Here is an 18,294-nt window from a genome sequence, read left to right as displayed (position 1 = left end):
TGTAACTGTTAGGCAGCACATCACTATCATTTCATGAGTAAGTACATCTTAAAATTTGTACATTTATTATTACACATCATACATAATGACTTTTAAACATACCTTGAGGATATCTGACTCGTAGTGGTTGTTATTTAGGACTCCATCTAAACACTTATCACCAAGATTTATTTCTAATCAGAACAAGAAGAAAAGTTACTATTTCTTTCCCCAGCCCCATGCCCCTAGCACGTTTTTGAAGGTTCTTCTGTTTCCTGAAATAATGCGCACAAACTTGCGTGAGCACCAAGTAAATGACTGCATTCAATATATACTAAATCATGGGATATGTAGGTTCCCATGGCAATCCAAGGCAAGATACTGAGATTTTACAATTTCACCTTTAGTCCAGAAACACTACTACTAAGCTGCACAAATTAACAGTGCTATTAAAGCATATTCGATTATCTGCAAACTGCAGCAAGTAATGTCAACTGTTCTAATTTATTAAAAAGATGTATCTAAAACCTTCTGAAAGGTTCTGAAATCTGAGTTTCAGAAGTCTGCGTGTTTAAGAGGGTAACGTCCTTTTCCAATCAGTTAACATCAGATGTTCAGTGCTCTTGCACCGATTTATACAACTAGGCTGAAATACACCGTAATTCTTTTTATAAGGGAAAACATTGTGCTCAACAAGCTTAGTTTTCAGGCCCAATATGGTATGAAGACAAGTTTTTAACTCCTCTCAGAGTTAAGACACATACCACTCAAGAATTTTTAATGTTTTTGATGTGAGGACATAGCCTTTGTTTCCTTCTGCACAACTGTGCTACAAACTATTATTTCTTAAATTACCTAAAGTTCAAGACAGACAGACATTATTGCAAAGTGAACAGGCTCATAAGAAATAGATTATTCCACAATACCACAGAATGGTGCCAAACAGCCAAAACATGCCATCCGAGTGCAGCCCCAGTATAAGTGACAGAAGGGTTGCAGACAAACTGTACCTGTAAAATAACAAAGAAAATCCCTGTAAGGACCTGCATACAATGAAAGTCAACAGTTATTTTCCTTATAAATCAGTAGCAATACAGCCCTTATAAACTTGGTTAAAAAAAAGTACAACTTTCTCATTTAAAATATATTCTCTAGAAAAATAATAAACTTTGTAAAGGAAGAATCTTTCATGCTGTCACTACAAGAGTCCAGATAAGAACATTGAAATAAAGAAATTTCAAACTAAACTTAAGTTTAATAAAAAATAAAGAGAGCTTTATTTCTGTAACCAAGATTGGGGAAAAAAAAAAAAATGTACGCACATTGCTGAGGAGCAACATGAGGATTCTGTTCACGCTCTGCTCTTCGGTCAGGCATTGGTTGAAAGCAGCAGGTGCATATTACATGACTTCCTTGAGCAGGACATACATATTCCTGGACAGCTAGATGAGTTACAAACAGGAGGGGAAAAAAAAAAAAAAGGTAGACTGAAGAATGTACACAATTGCAATCTGGGCAAGGAATCGTAGCGAATATTAGCAACATAAAAATCTGAAAGTAACAAGCAAGCAGTATTGGTTTTATAAAGATCAAGAGAGCGCAGAAAAATGGCATTTGGCCTTCTAAACTATCTACACGTGTAAAATATTTCAATATGTAGAACAGCTTAAGAACTAACAAGCATTAGCAGTCTGTTTTGGAAAACTACAGAAAAAACATGGTCAAGTCTCATGTTACCTGCAAAGCACCTATGTGAAGTGGCGTTACTCTTGCAGTACTATGAGAGTAAGCTTGCTTAATTCATAACGGGTGTATTAGTTATAGTATTTTGGTATCACACTACTGAGAAGATTTCATGACACTGACCTGCAGGGAAGTTGGCAGATGTAGATGGCGCATCTCCCAGTGCTTGCATTCCTCCTGCTTCTGTCTCTTGGCCTGTGCCAGGCAGAGTTGGAACAGAGTGTCTTCGATACCCTGGGCACTGCCTGCATACTATATATGGTTGACTGAAAGAGTAAAATAAGGTCATACGAAATCACACCCAACAGATGCAAATATAACTCATATCCCTGTGCTAGACAGGGTTGGTCATACTTTCAAACTTTAAGTTTGGAAATTCTTCATCCAGTAACATATGGAAGTTTACATAACTCAGTACCTCACAGTTTTGAGGACTGCTGGAGTTGTAAGATAAAAACTTCGTAACTCATAGTATTCCCCAAGTAGTTTGGGGAAAAAAAAAAGAAAGTGCAGTGTGACTAGAAGAAAGAGGAACAAAGAAAGAGGAACAAGAAAGAGGAACAAAGCTGGAATAATTATCTACACAAAGAGTTCTTCTGTTTCCCTCTAGACATACAGTAAAAAAACATTTGCTGCTGGAAATAAAGACGAGATATTTCGGTGCCTGGGAATCCCTAAGCCAAGCATCAGCTGCTTCAGTACCATAAACCTGGTGAAAGCAGCATTCCAGACACATAAGCAAGCACAATCATCACAGCTCATAGGGTCATGGACTGTTTATCTCCTGACAAGATCTTAGCCAGGACCCTGTTTTCTCTAAAGCAACAGCCAATTTGTAATTTGAAAAGATAATTTCACATTATCTCACATGAAGCTGTTGCACAACTCAGGATAGAACTGTCGGTCATAAAGCGAATCTTGCTGGACTTCTAGGAACTCCTGATTTTAATTATTTTTTGTTGACTGCTCAAGGTTCAGTAGGATCACCAGCAGAATTGCCAAGATAATTACTTTAAGGATAAGCTTATCTGAAGACAAAAATAAGAATAATTCTGGCAATGATCATGGGAACACTATCAGCAGTAACAGTGTTTCTGAAGCTAGCTCAGTTTGTCAGTTTGTGCATTCAAACATAAGTAAATCTAATTCAGTGTACAACTTAAATAGACATACCTGATATCTGAAGATTCACTATCTACATCTGACAATTCCAATAAATCTTCAGAACTTCCTTCCTCATCTGAAAAAGATCTCCGCACCTTGGGCTGCAACATGTCTTGAGTAATTTTGTTTCTAGCATCCATGCTACGTACATCATCTTCATTACGACATTTATCTGGCATGAGAACCAAATTTGAAATTTCAAGACAAAAGAACACCTCAATATCCCTTATCTCCACCCTACTTTATTAACACAGTTATGATTATTGTGTTTTTGTTTCCATAAAACTTATTTTTGGGTAACAGAGTTCTAGAAGATCTTAGTTAAATTCCCCTCTCTGTTAATGGAAGTGTAGTATCAGGCAACTTAGGTTCTGTTTTCAAGAGGCCATGATCAAAGTTAATTAAATCCATATTCAAGTATATTTTTCAAAAGTATTTGAATTTAGATGGCCTAATCAGTCAGTGTGACCTATTTGATAAAGCTGATATCCTTCTCATGATTAAGTAGCAAAATAAAATTAAGAATTCTTAGCATACTCAGTTATAGCATTAAATCACCCTTGGTATTTGAAACATTACAAGATACGCTGTCATATTAAATGCATTTATTTTCTTACAGCCATGTCAGAGAAAACAGGAATTTAATAGACAACAATTTGTGCATATATCAATTACGCAGCTTGTGTGAAATACATCAGATTCTGTTACACACACTGTTCAACTTGCCTGGATGCTGAATCAGATAAGCTTCAACCAAGTTGTTCAATATGTGATTTTTACAAATACGTTCTACCGGACAACGACAAGTTGGACACAGAGAAGATCTTTCCATCCATCCCGAGTAGCAGGCAGCACAAAAAGTATGCATACAAGGCTGCAAGCTGGAAAATACAAATGTGAAAACAATGAAAGAAATGGAGCCAAAACACAAATCTTTCATTTTTCAGACACAATTATAACACTCAATAAACTCTTTAGCATTGATATGACTACATAGTTTTGGGGGGTGGGGTGGAAGGGGACTCAAAAGGGCTTGTGAAAACCCTAAATATCCTGGCCTTCTGAAACAGTTGTCGCTGAACTTCTTATATTATTACCACGATTAGAGCTTTTGTCAATCATACATACCTTACGCAGTCATGCAGCAGTTCTTGGCAGATAATGCAAGTTAATGTTTCTTCCATCTTATCCGGTTTCACATTTGATGTTTTTGCATCTTCAGATCCAATTTTAATTACACATTCACTTGGAGCTGCTGGTGAAAGATTTGGACAAGCATCTTCATCTACAAAGACAGAAGATTCCACAGTATGTCGTTTTTGAAGCTTTTTAAAATTTGGTTTTATTTAAGTGTTAAAAAAAGACCAGAAATATATACACTGATTCACTGTTCACTGGCAATGGTCCCACTGAAGGTTCTTGTTTTACATGTGACAGCTTCTGCTACTGGAGACATTATTTCTACTGGACCAGAAATCAAGTCAATAGGAGAAAACTGAAGAACTGATGACAGCTGACGTGATGCAGCTTGGGGGAGAGGGTGTGGCAGAATGAGAGGGAAGTGTCACCTTTCTTATTTAACAAACATAAAATAACATTGTAAGGAGGAAAAGTTACTTATCCCCTACTAACATAACCTTTTGAGACCTTCTAGGTTTGACGTGTGTGCGTTTTGGATTTATTTCACATTAATAAATTAAAAAAGCACAGATCCTTAAGTTTCTGTTAATCTCACTGAGTTTCTATGAAAAACAGACATAACTTCAAGTTTCTAATAAAGTTTTTAAACTAACTTTCAACAATAACATTGAAATAAAAGCATGCAGGGAAGATTGCACAATACTGTAGTATACTAGCCTCCTTTTAGTTTCTTCTTAGCAGGTTCCAAACCTTCCTCCTCCCCTGTTGTCTGAGAATCTGATTCTGCTTTTTCTCTGTCGGTGATTTCTGAAGGGATTGCGGAAGTTTCAGTATTTGTATCCAGCTTTTCATGTTCATCATGCAGTGCTCTTAGACACTCAGATTCTAAGACTGGGAAAGCAGGCACAGGAGGGAAAACTGAGGATTGTGATCCTGCAAAATAAAAACAGAAACGTGAACATAACTGCATACAGATATGGGACATGTGAAAACAAGAAGGTACTCAAACACTGATGATGCACACACAACAATCCAAACATCTGAACAGGAAAAAGTGGAGCAAAAAAGCAATGTCTGCATAAATATACTAAATGCATTCTAAGCTAATCTAATTGGAAGACCTGGGAAAAAACAAGTTATTAGTTGTGTAACCCTACTTAAAATTCCCATTCCTCTTTCAATTGTAGAGTATTTATTCATAAGGCTATTATCCATACCAGGTCTTCCTGACAAAGATGTCAGGCAGAGGATTTATGCAATACTGATCATATGTAACAGGTCAGAATCACAGCAGAGGGCAAAACTTTGTTTTCATAGGAGCATGTTTAAAGTCCCAATGAACTGTTGACAAATGCCATCTTCTAGATAGCCGTTCTTGTTTCAGTTCTATTTTAAGACTTACACAGCATTATGGTATTACACTTGCCAACATAATGCAAGATACTAGACTAGGGACGCATGTGGTGTGTTTCATCCTTGGAGTTCTAAGCAAGGGAAAGGGGACGGGTGACTGGCAGCAGTAACAGCAACAATTAAGAGTAGTTTCTTGGAGTGACTGCATAAACACAAGCACTCATACCTACTTACTTTGTTATATGCGCCACATAGATTTGCTAAGTTTTAACCAGTGCTCCACTACAAAACCATATTGTAAAGATAGAACAGTTTGGGATTTGCATGCATTTTCTGCTCTTCTGAGCATAAGCAATTCTCACAATTGCCTTACTCATCCACCAGGATTTACCCTGCCTGCTCATAGGGAAAAAGTTAAAATGCACATATCCACCTGGTATTTTCACTAGAACTTTACAAAACAAACGCTAAAGACCCAGACAGGGATAAGAGATAAATCTGTTAAAATTCATCTGCAGTAACAGATGATGGGATATCAAACTCTAAATACTTGACACAGTTCTTACCAGACGTAGAAGGATTATCCTGCTGAACAGATGCAGACTCAATAAGAGAGGTAGAAGAAGCATTAAAGAGGTTAGATGTAGAAGTAGATGGCTGTGGTTCCTCATAGCAAGACTGAGTAACTGATGGCGATGAGGTAATTCGGGTCTCATCATTACTTCTTCCTGTACTTGAGGTATCTTTGGTCACATGGCATTGGTTTTCTACATTAACTTCTACAGTTGGAAGGGGGAAAAGCAAAGAAAAAACTGTGACAGTCGCCACATCACGGCTTCAAATTTCCAAGGAATCAAACTCTCTCAAGAGGGTTAAATTAGTCACTGGAGCTTAGCTCCTCTTCAAGGATCTTGAATTATTTCCTTACCTACTGGTTCTTGAGTTGCATCATGTTTTGTGTTTAAGGATTCATAAAGATAAGCAACATCTGAAAAAGATTAAAAAAAAATATTGATCAGAACCCATAAACAAAAATTCACTAAGCTTAATCTCACATAAACAACTTCCATTCACAAGTGGCTGCCTCCCCAAAGTATGTGACAATGGAAGAGGCAAAGGAAGGGTCACCTCTATAGTACAATGTTAATACTCCTATTTAGGAGGCAATTAGGAACAGCACAGCAAGATTGTTTCTTCTCAGGAAACCAGGCAGAGCAGCTTTTGTTTGAAGTTTAACTTGTGCCAGCCATAGAACTGGAGGCTTAATAATTTCTTAAACTTAAAATCTGCTCCGTGTCAGAACAAACTGTATTTTTACTGATACTTGAATGATAGTTCTTCGAAGAAAGTTATTATTTCTGAGCTCACTTCTCAACGTCTTCAATCAATTTTATTTCGTTTCTTTGTAAGATAGATGAACTCTCAAAAATACAGATTAAGACATGCCATAAGGTTCATCCAGAGACTAATTGTATTTATTAATAAATCCAACAGGATCATATTCCTTTCCTCTCCGTCTTACTTCAACCTAATGCTGTTCCAAAGATTCCTCTAACGCTACTTCTTTTCATCTCCAGTCACCTAGAAGCAAGTAAGACTCTCTTCATCCGTAGCAACCCTTTTTCTGATCAAAAGTTAGAGTACTGTCTCCTTTGGAACTACTCAGAATAGCCAAGTAAGCATGCCCAATCTAAACTCTCTCTATCTTTGAAGATGGAGAAGCTGAAAAAGCAAAACTGGAGGCTTGGCAGTTCAGATACTTGTTAACCCAAATAGAAATCAGTGATTCAGATCATTACAAAGTACCCAGAACATTCGCAAAATCCTCCAAGTAGCACTGATTGCAATAGTATCATCTTAGAAAAGATCTGTGAGATAAACAAGCCATACAGACAGACAAATATAGCTTATCACTGCTTCTTGCAACAATTACATCAGACAGCATAAATACCATGCTCTAAACATACCTAATACTACACTCTCCCATCTCCCAGTACATCCAATTATCTTCACAATAATAGGGGAGCTTATGACTATACAAAGCCTGTCCACCTTAAAGTTCCGCTTCAGAGCTATCAAGTACAGTAATGAGAACGAACATTTCAAATGTCTCTTTCATCAAAAGTCGTTCCCAGGAAGTGAGTGCTCTCTACTAGAGTTTAAATATTACAACACTTCACACTTATTAGAAGAATTGCATGCTAACAGACAGAGCAGTCAGCTGGGCCACAACAATACATATATAAAAAGAGCTTGTCCATTCTCTCTCTCCCCCTCGTTTATCAAAGTTGAACTCCATCTGTTATTTTGCAATAATGAGTAACTAAATTCTTTCTGTAAATTTTTTCGGCCAGCATTGGATTTAATCATCCTGTATAACTGAATGAAATGGTATGAAATGAAAATTCTGCCGCCTGAATAGTTATTTCCAAATCATTCATGAACATCTTTAAGACAGATGACACAGATCATTAATGAGATCATTCATTAATTTTGTTCCATTGCAAAAACTGAGCACTTACATCTGGACCTTTGTCCCTGACTTCTACCAAGTTAACACATGAAAGAACATTACTTCCTGCTCAACAGTAGCTTGGTTTATTAAAAATCTTTACGGAAGGATGCAAATAATGTAAAAAAAAAAAACACCAAACAAAAAACAAAACCAAACAATCCCCGATTATGTTATTTCAATTGCATCACCCTGAAAGGAATTCCTGAAAAGAATTCTAGGCATGTGAGGCATGATTCTTCTTTAAGACCATGCAAATATCATTCCAGGTTTACTAATTCTACTTTCACTATAGGGCTTTCCCCATCTTCCCACTCCATTTTGTCTCTTCCCTCTTTTAAAAGAAAAAAAATCACCAATGCAAAACCCTTTTGCAGCCTTTCCTTCTGGTGCCAAAAATTGCTTCAATTTGATACACGAAGTATCACTAACTACCCCAGCAATGTGACTTCTAAAAGAAACATCGGGTATGTGATCAGGTCATCATTAGTTACCATTCCATGCATTAGTTCCTCCAAAATTACTTCCAGGCACATTTTAATTTCAGACAGTTGCTCAGACTTGTCCCTGTAAAAAGTGGCACATCCATGACTTCCTCTAGAGAGACTAATTTTTAAACATTAGCAAATTATTTGCCTTAAAATTGAGTAATTCTGTTTTAATTGTACTGATATTTCTTTTCTCTCATAACTCAAAATGTTACTAAGCATGCCATTTAAAAATACCATTTACTCACTGTTCTCTGGCTCATTTTTTCTGTAAACAACATAGATCACATCCCCAGTCTGTAAAGGGTATGTCTGCTTCTTAACCACTTTCAGTTTATTAATTACTGTTCCATTAGTACTGTAAAGAGAAAGAGAAGATAACTTACCACAAATGTTTTCATAATTAGAAGGAAGAGAAAACACAAGATACTTTTGATGAAGAAAAACTATTGACTCATAAAAAAGTCCAGAAACAAATAACAAATTTCTCCCAAAGACAGAAGTACAGAGCTACTAGGACATCAAAGCTCTCCTTTGTAGTTACTGGTAAAGAGATGGTAGCTGACAAACAGATAGACAGACAAAAGATCCCTGACCTTTGGCCAGTGTCTCAGAACACTTAGATTATTGTTTCTGTATGATAATGTCCACCTTTTAAGTATAAAACAGGAAAGGACAATAGAAGTCCTATTCAAAAAGTTCAAGGTTACATTTTTGCAATTAACACTGGGAACCTCCTAAGACTTTCTGCGACAATGCAACTTTTCTTGTACAGTACAGGGATGACATGCAGCATTAATTTTTCTCCTCTTGCTTCAAAGTAAAAAAACTAAAATTCTGAGGTTAGTTGGACTGTTTGTAACTCAAAAGTGAGAAGTCAGTAAGGTGGAAAACCAGTTATACATAATTAAAAGATGAGTTGGAATGAATTATTTTTATATTGATAAAAACTCCAAGATTCATGGAAGAAAATAAATTGGGGAAGAGGAAAATGCAGAGCATTGCTGATTAATGGAGGTATCTCCTTCACTATGGGTGATGTTTTATACACAAGCTATTAGTGTTTTGTAACTGAGTCAGGTTGTTCAAGTACTGAATAAGTCCAGCTCTGTTGCAATAAGCCTCTTTCAGGGCTGCAGCATTCTAGCATTTCAGACTTGTGCCATTCAAAATCTCAGCAATTAGTACCAAATATAAATGAAAATCTGCTTTTTCCCCTCAGCAGAGCATGCTGCTGCATGAAGTAACAGCAAACCTCTGCTGCCACCTCCCGGAGGCCACCACTTGTGCCCAGGACACAACACAGCCTTCCCTCAAACAGCCCACTTTCTCTCTAGTCTCTAGAGTCTAGAAAGGGATGGTTATTTTAGAAATAAGCGCCTTTCCTTCTTGTAATTTTTCTTATAAAAAGCAGCCTGGGAAAATTTCCTGTCATTAGTAACATGCACAGAGAAAGAAAACTAGAACTTCATACTGGTGACCTTTTTGGACAGAGTCAAAAGCATTACATCAAAAAGTCAAAAGGAAAAGCAAGCCCTTTTGAATCACTACAGCAAGTCTTCATCAACGTATCAGTTCTTGCTCTCACCTCTGCAACTGCTTTCCCTATCTATATGGTTTAATCAACTAATCCAACATAAATAACAAAATACAAAAAAATAAAAATGCTACTTAAACATCAAGAAACAAACAAAAATCTTTGGGTCACATTGGTATTTGCTCAATTAAAGAATCTTCAAGCTTCTCCTATAAACAAGAACACTATTTAAAGCTTGCCTTTTTACCTCAGGCATATAGATAATGACTAACTTGAAACACATAAGCACGAAAGAACCAGCAGAACAGAGACATCATTAAGAGAATGTCAAAATTTAGCAATTCTGAGGAAAAAACAATTTTGGTCAGTCATATTATGGTCATTTTATGAAGCTGTTCTGTCCCAACTGCCAAGTTCCAAGATGGCTACAAGGGCAGTAACTCAAGTGAGGTATTCTTTGAAAAAGGGAAAACCCCAGAATCATCACACATCTAGTAACTACTCAAGCTTGGTCTCACAAGATAAGCTGCAGAAATAGATACCCAAGACCCTAATTGTCAAGTTGACTACAAATAGCCACATCTTTTCAGTTCTGCACAGTTATACAGACTTCAGTGAGAGCTGACTGATGAATTACTTGGCATCCATGGACCCAAATGAAGTAGGAATAAACTGATACCACTTAACATAGAAAACCATAAGTTTTTCTTAAATCCGTTAGCAAACTGAAGCCAATAATCAAAGAGGAAAAAAAGTTAGGCATTTAACAGATACGGTGACATAACAGGTTAGTGTTGTGGGTATTTTTTAACCAGACACACATGATAAATTCTGACATTTGTACGTTCCTCTGATGTTTCCAATTAAAGTAGGGTCCCCATAAAGTAAGTTAAAAGTACAGTGAGAATCCCAAACATGAAGGCCATTCATTAGGACTTAATATTGAATTGATACCAACTGGCTGTATAATTTTTGAGGTGCAGACAAACAGTGCTATCAGATATAAATTGTCTGTGTTGTAACACGATGTACAAAATGTCCCAATGTCACTTTTCTGAAGAGTGGAAGAAAAAAAAAAGTCAGGCCTTGACTCATTTCCAATATGGTCGATGACCCTACAGTTTGATTAATGAATCATATATTACCTTTACTTGCCAATCCCAACTGCTGTGCAGAATTGATGTGAATAGCTACATTTCACTCAGAACAGACTTACTTTTGAAGTGAGTGAATGATCTATGTGTTTTAAGATACTTTGGTATACTTCCTAGAAAAATGCTGGTCTGTTACTTTTTAGAAATCACTAGCATCCATCCAGGAAAAGAATGTAATTTATGGTAAAGCTTCTCGGTTAACAGTTTTAACAGTTATCTGCTATTTAAATGCATATTATCCCAAAAACACTGTAAACAGAAGTGAGTTTTGAATGCTATTAAGTTACAGAATCCCTCCTGTACCATATCATCCTCCATTCTTTTAATGTTCACAGAAATAATTTTCACTGGTAGGGTCCGGAGAATTTAGTAACAAAAAGGACACCAGCACCAGCTGAAGATCAGCCTCCGATTTACGCATGGAAAGGAATATCTGCTTGCCTGTCACATGAATATCAGCCTTGTGTAAATAATTTCCTGCTCTGAAACATCACTTACTACTTAGAATCCCTAAAAAAAATTATGTAGAAGACAACAAGAGGAGGTCTTAAAAAAAAAATCACCTTAGTTGCATTTAAAATTTAGTTTTAAAATTGGAGAATCTTACAATTGCTTTTATTTAGGGCAAGCCAACTACTGCCTCCACTGTGTTGGGTCAGCTTGTATAATTTGTTTTCTTTCAAGCAGTATAAAGCAACTAGCCCATGGTTTGGAAAATTGAGCCGAAACATACCCCAAAAAAGGGCAAGTCTGTGAATATTTTATTGTACTATTTGCTAACTCTTGGCTTTTGTCACATCCAAACTTCTATTTACTCAATAATTTTGAGTTATCTACACATTTGCTTCCACCTGAAATTTTATGGTAATTCTTCCCAAAAGTAAATCCAAGAACTCACTACGCTACCAGGGAAATAAAAAACCCCAATGTTAGCTGTCTACACATATCTGATTATATTCTTTGGTTTAGCTACAATACAGAAACAAAGTCCACTCAGTTCAGCTGTCCCACACTAGCTGCCTCCTTCAATGCATTCCTCTTCACCAGAAAAATCTGAGCTTGACCACAGCAATGTTTCCAAACTATTTTCCACTTCGGAGAAGAAAAAGCTGACACTGCAGTATTTTTCTGGGACTCTGGACATCTGTACTGCCAACTGAAACATTCAAAATTTTTCTTTCAGCCTGCACGATTTTTTGGAGTTCATCTGGTATTTGGCACAGACATTGGAAGACCCAGAAGAACAGTCTTCTGCAAGTAGTTGTATCAACCATTTAGTCTCTTGATTCAGCAAACAGTAACCACACTTCATACTGACTCACAGGCAAGGAGAACACTTAAAAGAATCTTAATCTTTTTTGTGAGATACATAGAAGCGTAACATGTATAAGCAGCTAATTGGTAGTAGTCCACAGGTGCAGCCCTTCTATTACACTACCACTGTAACAAGCCGCACCTTTTCATGAATATATCATATAGAAAATGAACTTTAATTTGGCTTTGCTAGTTTTCTGCTGGCTGCACCTTCTGCCTTGGGGGAGGTGGGAGGTAGGGGAAAAAAAAAAAAGCAGCAATGTTTCTGCATCACTCACCATTTCTCTAGCTTGTATTATCAGGACATCAGTCTAAACCAACTCTACCAGCTACATGCAACTGAAACTAGGGATGGTTTCTCAAGCTTAGATTTACGGCTACACTCTTGAGACTGCCATGGTAGGCAAACATGGCCTGGTTTGTCACTTGAAGCATCTTGAACTTTGGGATAACATTGGAGAATGACAATTATAAGCAATTTCCTAGCTGAACATGATATTTTTCCCTAACATTCAGCATTCCATTCCACAGCTTCTGGGAGTATAAGCCTCCCAGGGACTGATCCAAGGACCTATCCTGGTTATTTTCTCTAGCTATAACGTAGAAGTGGAGAGGAAATACACTCTCAACAAGCTGGCAGGGGCAGACCTGGGCTGCCTCAACGTCATGACATTTAACAAGGACAAACCCCAAGTTCTGCACCTGGGATGGAATAACCACCTGCAAGAGTACAGGCTAGAGACCAACCAGCGAGGATTCTTGGTGGATCTTATGACTAAGCATAAGATCACACTCCTTGGACTTATGCCTAGACTTAAGCCAGCAGCATGCCCTGGCAGTGATTAAGGTCTACAGCACACTTGGCTGTATTAACAGGGGTGTAGTCAGAAACTCAAGTGAAGTGATTATTTGAATATGAAGTGATTCCCGTTTACTGGGAACTCATTAGTCCACATTAAAATATTACATCTAGTTCTGGATCACCTAGTACAAAGAAGATCTGAACAAACTCAAGTAAGTCCAGCAGGTAGCCACTGACATGGCCAGAGGGCTGCAGCACAAGACCTATGAGCTAAGGGAACTGGGTTTGTTTTGCCTGGGAGAAGGAGGCCTGGTCAGCAGGGGACCCAATAGCAGCCTTCCAGTACTTATGAGAAAGTTACCAAGACGACAGAGATAAGTTCTTTACTGAGGTGACAAAGGTCATATATTGAAACTAGGAAGATTCAAATGGATGCAAGGGGAAAAAAAAAATAAATCACCGTGAGGATAATTAAGATCTGGAATAAGGGCCCTGATAGCCTACAGAATCTCTGTCCTTGGAGGTTTTCGAGACCTGACTAAGGAAACCCTGAACAACCTAGTCCAAACCCGCTGGTGGTCAATCTTTCACAGAGTTTGAACAAAGTGACCTCCTGAGGTCTTTTCCAACCTGAATAATTCTGTATGTTCTATTTTACTTGAGGAAATAAAAAGAAATTCAAAGCTCATGTAAATACCTGGGAGTTCCTCACCCTCAAAAAAGACTCCTTTTAATATCAACATACCTACTAACTGATGAAGAGACAGAAAAGGAACAGAGGTGCCAAAATTCTGCTGAAAGAAAAACATCAACTGAAGCTCATACATTCTGCCAGTGCCCCTCTAGAATGTGCACACCACTCAGTTCAAAGGTTTTCCAAAATATTCTTGGGGGGATTTTTGTCAAAAGCTCAGCAGGTGTTTGATACTAACCCTACCAGAACAATATATTTGCCTTCTGGTATGTTGGAATAGGAATTCGGCATGATAACCTTCAAAACCTCAAACATGAAATTTCCTCTTTATGTACATACATGAATGTATTTTGAAGTGCCTTCTTCATCTTTGGGTAAAATGCTTTCCAGACATGAGAAATTGGGGGGAGCTGGCAGAAAAGTGTTATTTGTTTCTCTACTGACTGCAATAACCTGGCAGAAAAAGAATGTGGTTTACAGAAACATTTTAAAATGTCATGCATGGAGTTCTTGAAATCTAATAAACCAGAAGCTTTTGGTAATCTTAGACAAAAAAAAAAAAAAAAAAACTGTCAAAAATTAAGCAGATGAAAATTTGAAGAAGGTTACAGTCTCCTCCTAAGAAATATTCTTGCATTCAAATTCCCATCTCAAATTTTATAAAGGAAACTAGAAAACAAACTAAAATCCATTGGAAACTACCCAGAACCCCTGCAGTGCTATCTGTATTCCCACAGTAGCCTTAGAGTTCTATAGGAAATAGCCTCACCAGTATAGCAAGTTCACTGGCCTTCAGTATATGAAGTAGTACATAATTAAACTTCATATACTAGAAGTAGTTCCACTACTTGGCGTTTTAACACTAGTTCCAGTGAAGTATGTGCTTCTATCTTTCTATGTTGAAGACCTTTAGTTCTCACACCCCCAACTTCACACAGAAACACCAGAAAATAAAATAATTATTATGGTTTAAAAAAAAGAAACAAAACCTGAAGTATCAATAGTAGAAATCTGGCAAACACCTTATATTATTAAATTAGAATGAATAGGCTCTAATCTCCATCTGATATGCCCACCACAACTGCTAGACTACTACAGTACTTATGCTATATGGGCTACAGATATTCTGAATACCAGAAAGATGTATAACAAGTACAGATTTTTACTCCACATCTATTCCATGCTTTGAGATCACCACTGCAGGTATTTTCTTCCCTACATAAGTGCCTGAAATGAAGCATACTTGTGCTTAAGAGTTTTTCAGAATGCTGGCATCACTTTTTTCACAAGTCTAAAGAAATATGCTACAAAACTACTACGTCAACAGCATTTTTCATCCAGTAGACTATGAATTACTTTGTAGAGGAAAAAAAGTGTTTAGAAAGAGCCACCGCCACCCACCACCCCAACCTAAAATGAAAAAGCAGGGGGTGTGTGTGTGTAAGAAAAAAAAAAAAAAAAAAAAAGAGGATTTACCACTGATGCCTTGAGCAATACACAAGATTTTACTTCACAGACTATAAAAAAAGGTAAGTGTAGAAGTTCATAGAAGAACCAACCTTGTATCTTCCAATGACACTTGACCAGATTCTTCATCCACTATGATTTTACAGTGATCTCCAGACACCAACTTGTTGCCAGGGAAAGATAAGTCACAACCTAAAAAAAAAAAAAATAAATTTCCAGTGTGCTTAAAAATACACATTACACAGACAGATCAGCATTCTACATGACTATAAATGCACAACAAAATGACTCATGTACATCTGCAATAGTTCAAAACTTCTACTGGTATACAGGCAGCAACACAGTCTAGTATGTGATACATAAATACAAGTGGTGAGATAGCCCCTTGTGCTGATATAAGCTTGTTTCAACCACTTCAAGATGTTTTAGTTCCCTTATTCCCACTGCAATCCTAGACCTTACAGATGGAAATCAAATCACAATGACTTGTTCTAGAGTGGTACAGAGATAAATTTACACGTACTTGAAGCTCAATCTAAATCCTAGAGGCATACACCACTGAGCATCCAGCTCTTTTTCCACATCAGTGTAATATTATTTCATCGGATTTAACTTCTGCTTGATTCTGGTATATTGGGGGAAAGTAGTAGGAACCAATGGTTAATAAATAAGAATATCACTGTTCTACCTTTAAGTCTTCTTCTTTTGATTGTTTTTACATAGGAGAATTTTCCTCATCTCTGCTGACAGCACTACTACATTAATAAAGCTGAAAGGGGATTAAAAATCCTGCACTAAGATTTAGGGATATGCAGAAGCGTAATGACAATGTTGACATGACAGAAACCTTCCTACCTATGATGCCAGGGCTCTGAGTAAATCTAGTGGTTTTACTTCATTTTAACATTGAACGTTCAAGGGAACGCTCAAGGTTCCCCACTAACCTCTCTCGCAAATGACTCAAAGCACTTGCTTACACAAAAGTTATAATTAACAAACATGCTTCACTTCTACCTATTCACACTATGGGTGCACTCTATCTATAATCTCAGTCTGCAAGCAACTTATCCAGAAGTAAACTAGTAGCCACTACCATGCTGGCAACAGTTTATCACTAGTCTACTACTACTCAAGAAGCAATCAACAGCTACAGAGTTAACTGTTGCCACAAAACTTGTCATGCTCGGAAGCCCACTGAAAGTAAGTAGGCTAAATTTTATTCAGGAACATGCCAACATTTCCATTCTATTCTGTGGAGCTAGACTTTCACATGGGAGCAGGAAGGACAAAATGCTGTCAATCAGCATTTCTAAAACTCCTCATGATTTTCTAAGTAATACTTATGACCCAAAGCTTGATACTCTTGTAACCGCTCATTCTATTAATCCATTAGCAAACAGTTATGGAAGCAACAGAACATGCAAAAATTCATCTGTTTTCTGCAAGATAATCCTCAATTAGACCTCAGTTTGAAGAATTTACCTACAGCTTAGTTAATGATAAGCAATCTAAATGTAAACAAGCAACACATTTTTCCTACAACACATTACCTGAATTTCTCATAAAACTGGGGTTTGACCATTTACAGAATGTGACTGGTCAGTCAAATAGCTTGAACTGATGAACAGGAAACTAAAAATTAGTGGTGTCAGGGCAAAGTAAAAAAATTAAAATATTGCAATGATTATTTTAAATAGTAAGCATGAAAACTTTTAAAATAAAGGCAAGTAGTAAAAGCCCTAGACTCTGGGAATAACACTTTCAAATTCACTCAGAGCAACTTTCAGTACTTGCTGGCAATCTTTATGCGGCCAGAAGAATTAAGGGATCTATGTGGGCGTTTTCTTTTCTGTGAAGTACAAGCATTTTGCATTGCAGTTCCAATTTATTTTAACCACAGAAACAAAATGAGAATGTAAACAGGACTGATACACAGAAACTCTTCTAAATCAACAATCGTTTTTTCTTGTTTGTACAAACTCTTACAGACAACCTGAAAGGCATATTCACTTTTAAACGTGCATGTATCACAAGTTGGTAAAAAAGAAAACGTCAGTGTAAAACTTTCTCATCACAGAACACAGAGCCAAGAGGTAAATTAGGAATAAGGGATGGCCTGGCAAGCGACTCCAGCAGCTGAAAGCACCAAACCCAACTAGTTCCAGTCCAACACCCAATTTTAAAGGCTTGGAGGGGGGAATCGCTGCTGTCCCCCGGCCACCGCCCTGCGCCAGCGCAGCGTGTCCCTGTCCCACCTTTCTTCCGACCAATTGTCCATTCTCTTTTCAGCAGCAAGACGTGCGGCTCTGCCTCATCAGCACCCAGCCGGATCAGCTTCCCCCAGGGCTGCTGCTGCTGCTGGCTCTGCTCGCCTCCTTCCGAGTGCTCCATTTGGATTCACATCTGACAAAAACAAAGCGAACCCAAACCCCATCACACAGCACCCGGCGGGGAGAGGGCCCGCTCGGAGCCGGCAGCCCCCTCCCCCTCGCGGGGCCAGGCCCTGCGCGCCGTAGCCCCCTACTCCCCTGGGGCTCCCCCGGCCTCTGCCCTGCCCGCTTCCTTTTGTGTGGAGTCGCTGAGCCCTCCCCCTAGGCCACTCGGCACCCCGCTGCCAGCCCACCCGCTTCTCCTCGCCCCCACCCCACGGGCCGCTCCCTGCCAGAGGGGGAGCGGGCTGGGGCGGCCTTGCCCCCTCCCTCCCTCCCCTCACTTCTCTCCCCGGCGGCGGAGGAGGGCGGCCAGCCCGCCGCCTCCGCCCGCCCCCCTCCGGCCCGGCGCCCCCTCCCCCCCGCGCCAGCCCTTACACCCAGTCCCGCGGCCGAGGCGGCTCCTGTCAACAGACATTGCCACCATCAGCTGATCAGGACTGGGCAGGGCCAGGCCTGCCATTGGAGGCGGCGCACGGCGGCCATAGGGAACGCACCGGGGAAGAGGCGGGTCTTCC

The 18,294-nt window shown here is 38.6% G+C and overlaps 1 protein-coding gene across 3 annotated transcripts in view; it reads right to left on the bottom strand.

Moving 5' to 3' along the window:
* CHFR (checkpoint with forkhead and ring finger domains) overlaps positions 1 to 18,294 on the bottom strand; it is a 25,845-nt gene extending 7,551 nt beyond the window's left edge. The window contains exons 1-14 of one of the 3 annotated variants that reach the window (XM_080373528.1): positions 18,155 to 18,294; positions 17,603 to 17,750; positions 15,440 to 15,539; positions 8,628 to 8,737; positions 6,308 to 6,367; positions 5,946 to 6,158; positions 4,744 to 4,959; positions 4,015 to 4,171; positions 3,613 to 3,767; positions 2,896 to 3,058; positions 1,846 to 1,988; positions 1,302 to 1,421; positions 906 to 989; positions 103 to 173 (exon numbers count right to left, since the gene is read on the bottom strand). In XM_080373528.1, coding sequence (XP_080229654.1) covers positions 103 to 173; positions 906 to 989; positions 1,302 to 1,421; positions 1,846 to 1,988; positions 2,896 to 3,058; positions 3,613 to 3,767; positions 4,015 to 4,171; positions 4,744 to 4,959; positions 5,946 to 6,158; positions 6,308 to 6,367; positions 8,628 to 8,737; positions 15,440 to 15,539; positions 17,603 to 17,738 — 1,728 coding nt within the window. In that variant the 5' untranslated portion in view covers positions 17,739 to 17,750; positions 18,155 to 18,294. Of the gene's footprint in view, positions 1 to 102; positions 174 to 905; positions 990 to 1,301; positions 1,422 to 1,845; positions 1,989 to 2,895; positions 3,059 to 3,612; positions 3,768 to 4,014; positions 4,172 to 4,743; positions 4,960 to 5,945; positions 6,159 to 6,307; positions 6,368 to 8,627; positions 8,738 to 15,439; positions 15,540 to 17,602; positions 18,028 to 18,154 lie in introns of those variants that run through there. The other 2 variants (XM_080373529.1, XM_080373530.1) reach the window with 2 other exon arrangements.

This window comes from Falco punctatus (genome assembly GCF_963210335.1).
Source record: "Falco punctatus genome assembly, chromosome: 1".
Taxonomy (NCBI): Eukaryota; Metazoa; Chordata; class Aves; order Falconiformes; family Falconidae; genus Falco; species Falco punctatus.
Note: the sequence above shows the minus strand (reverse complement) of the source record. Positions and strands in the feature narration are given on the sequence as shown.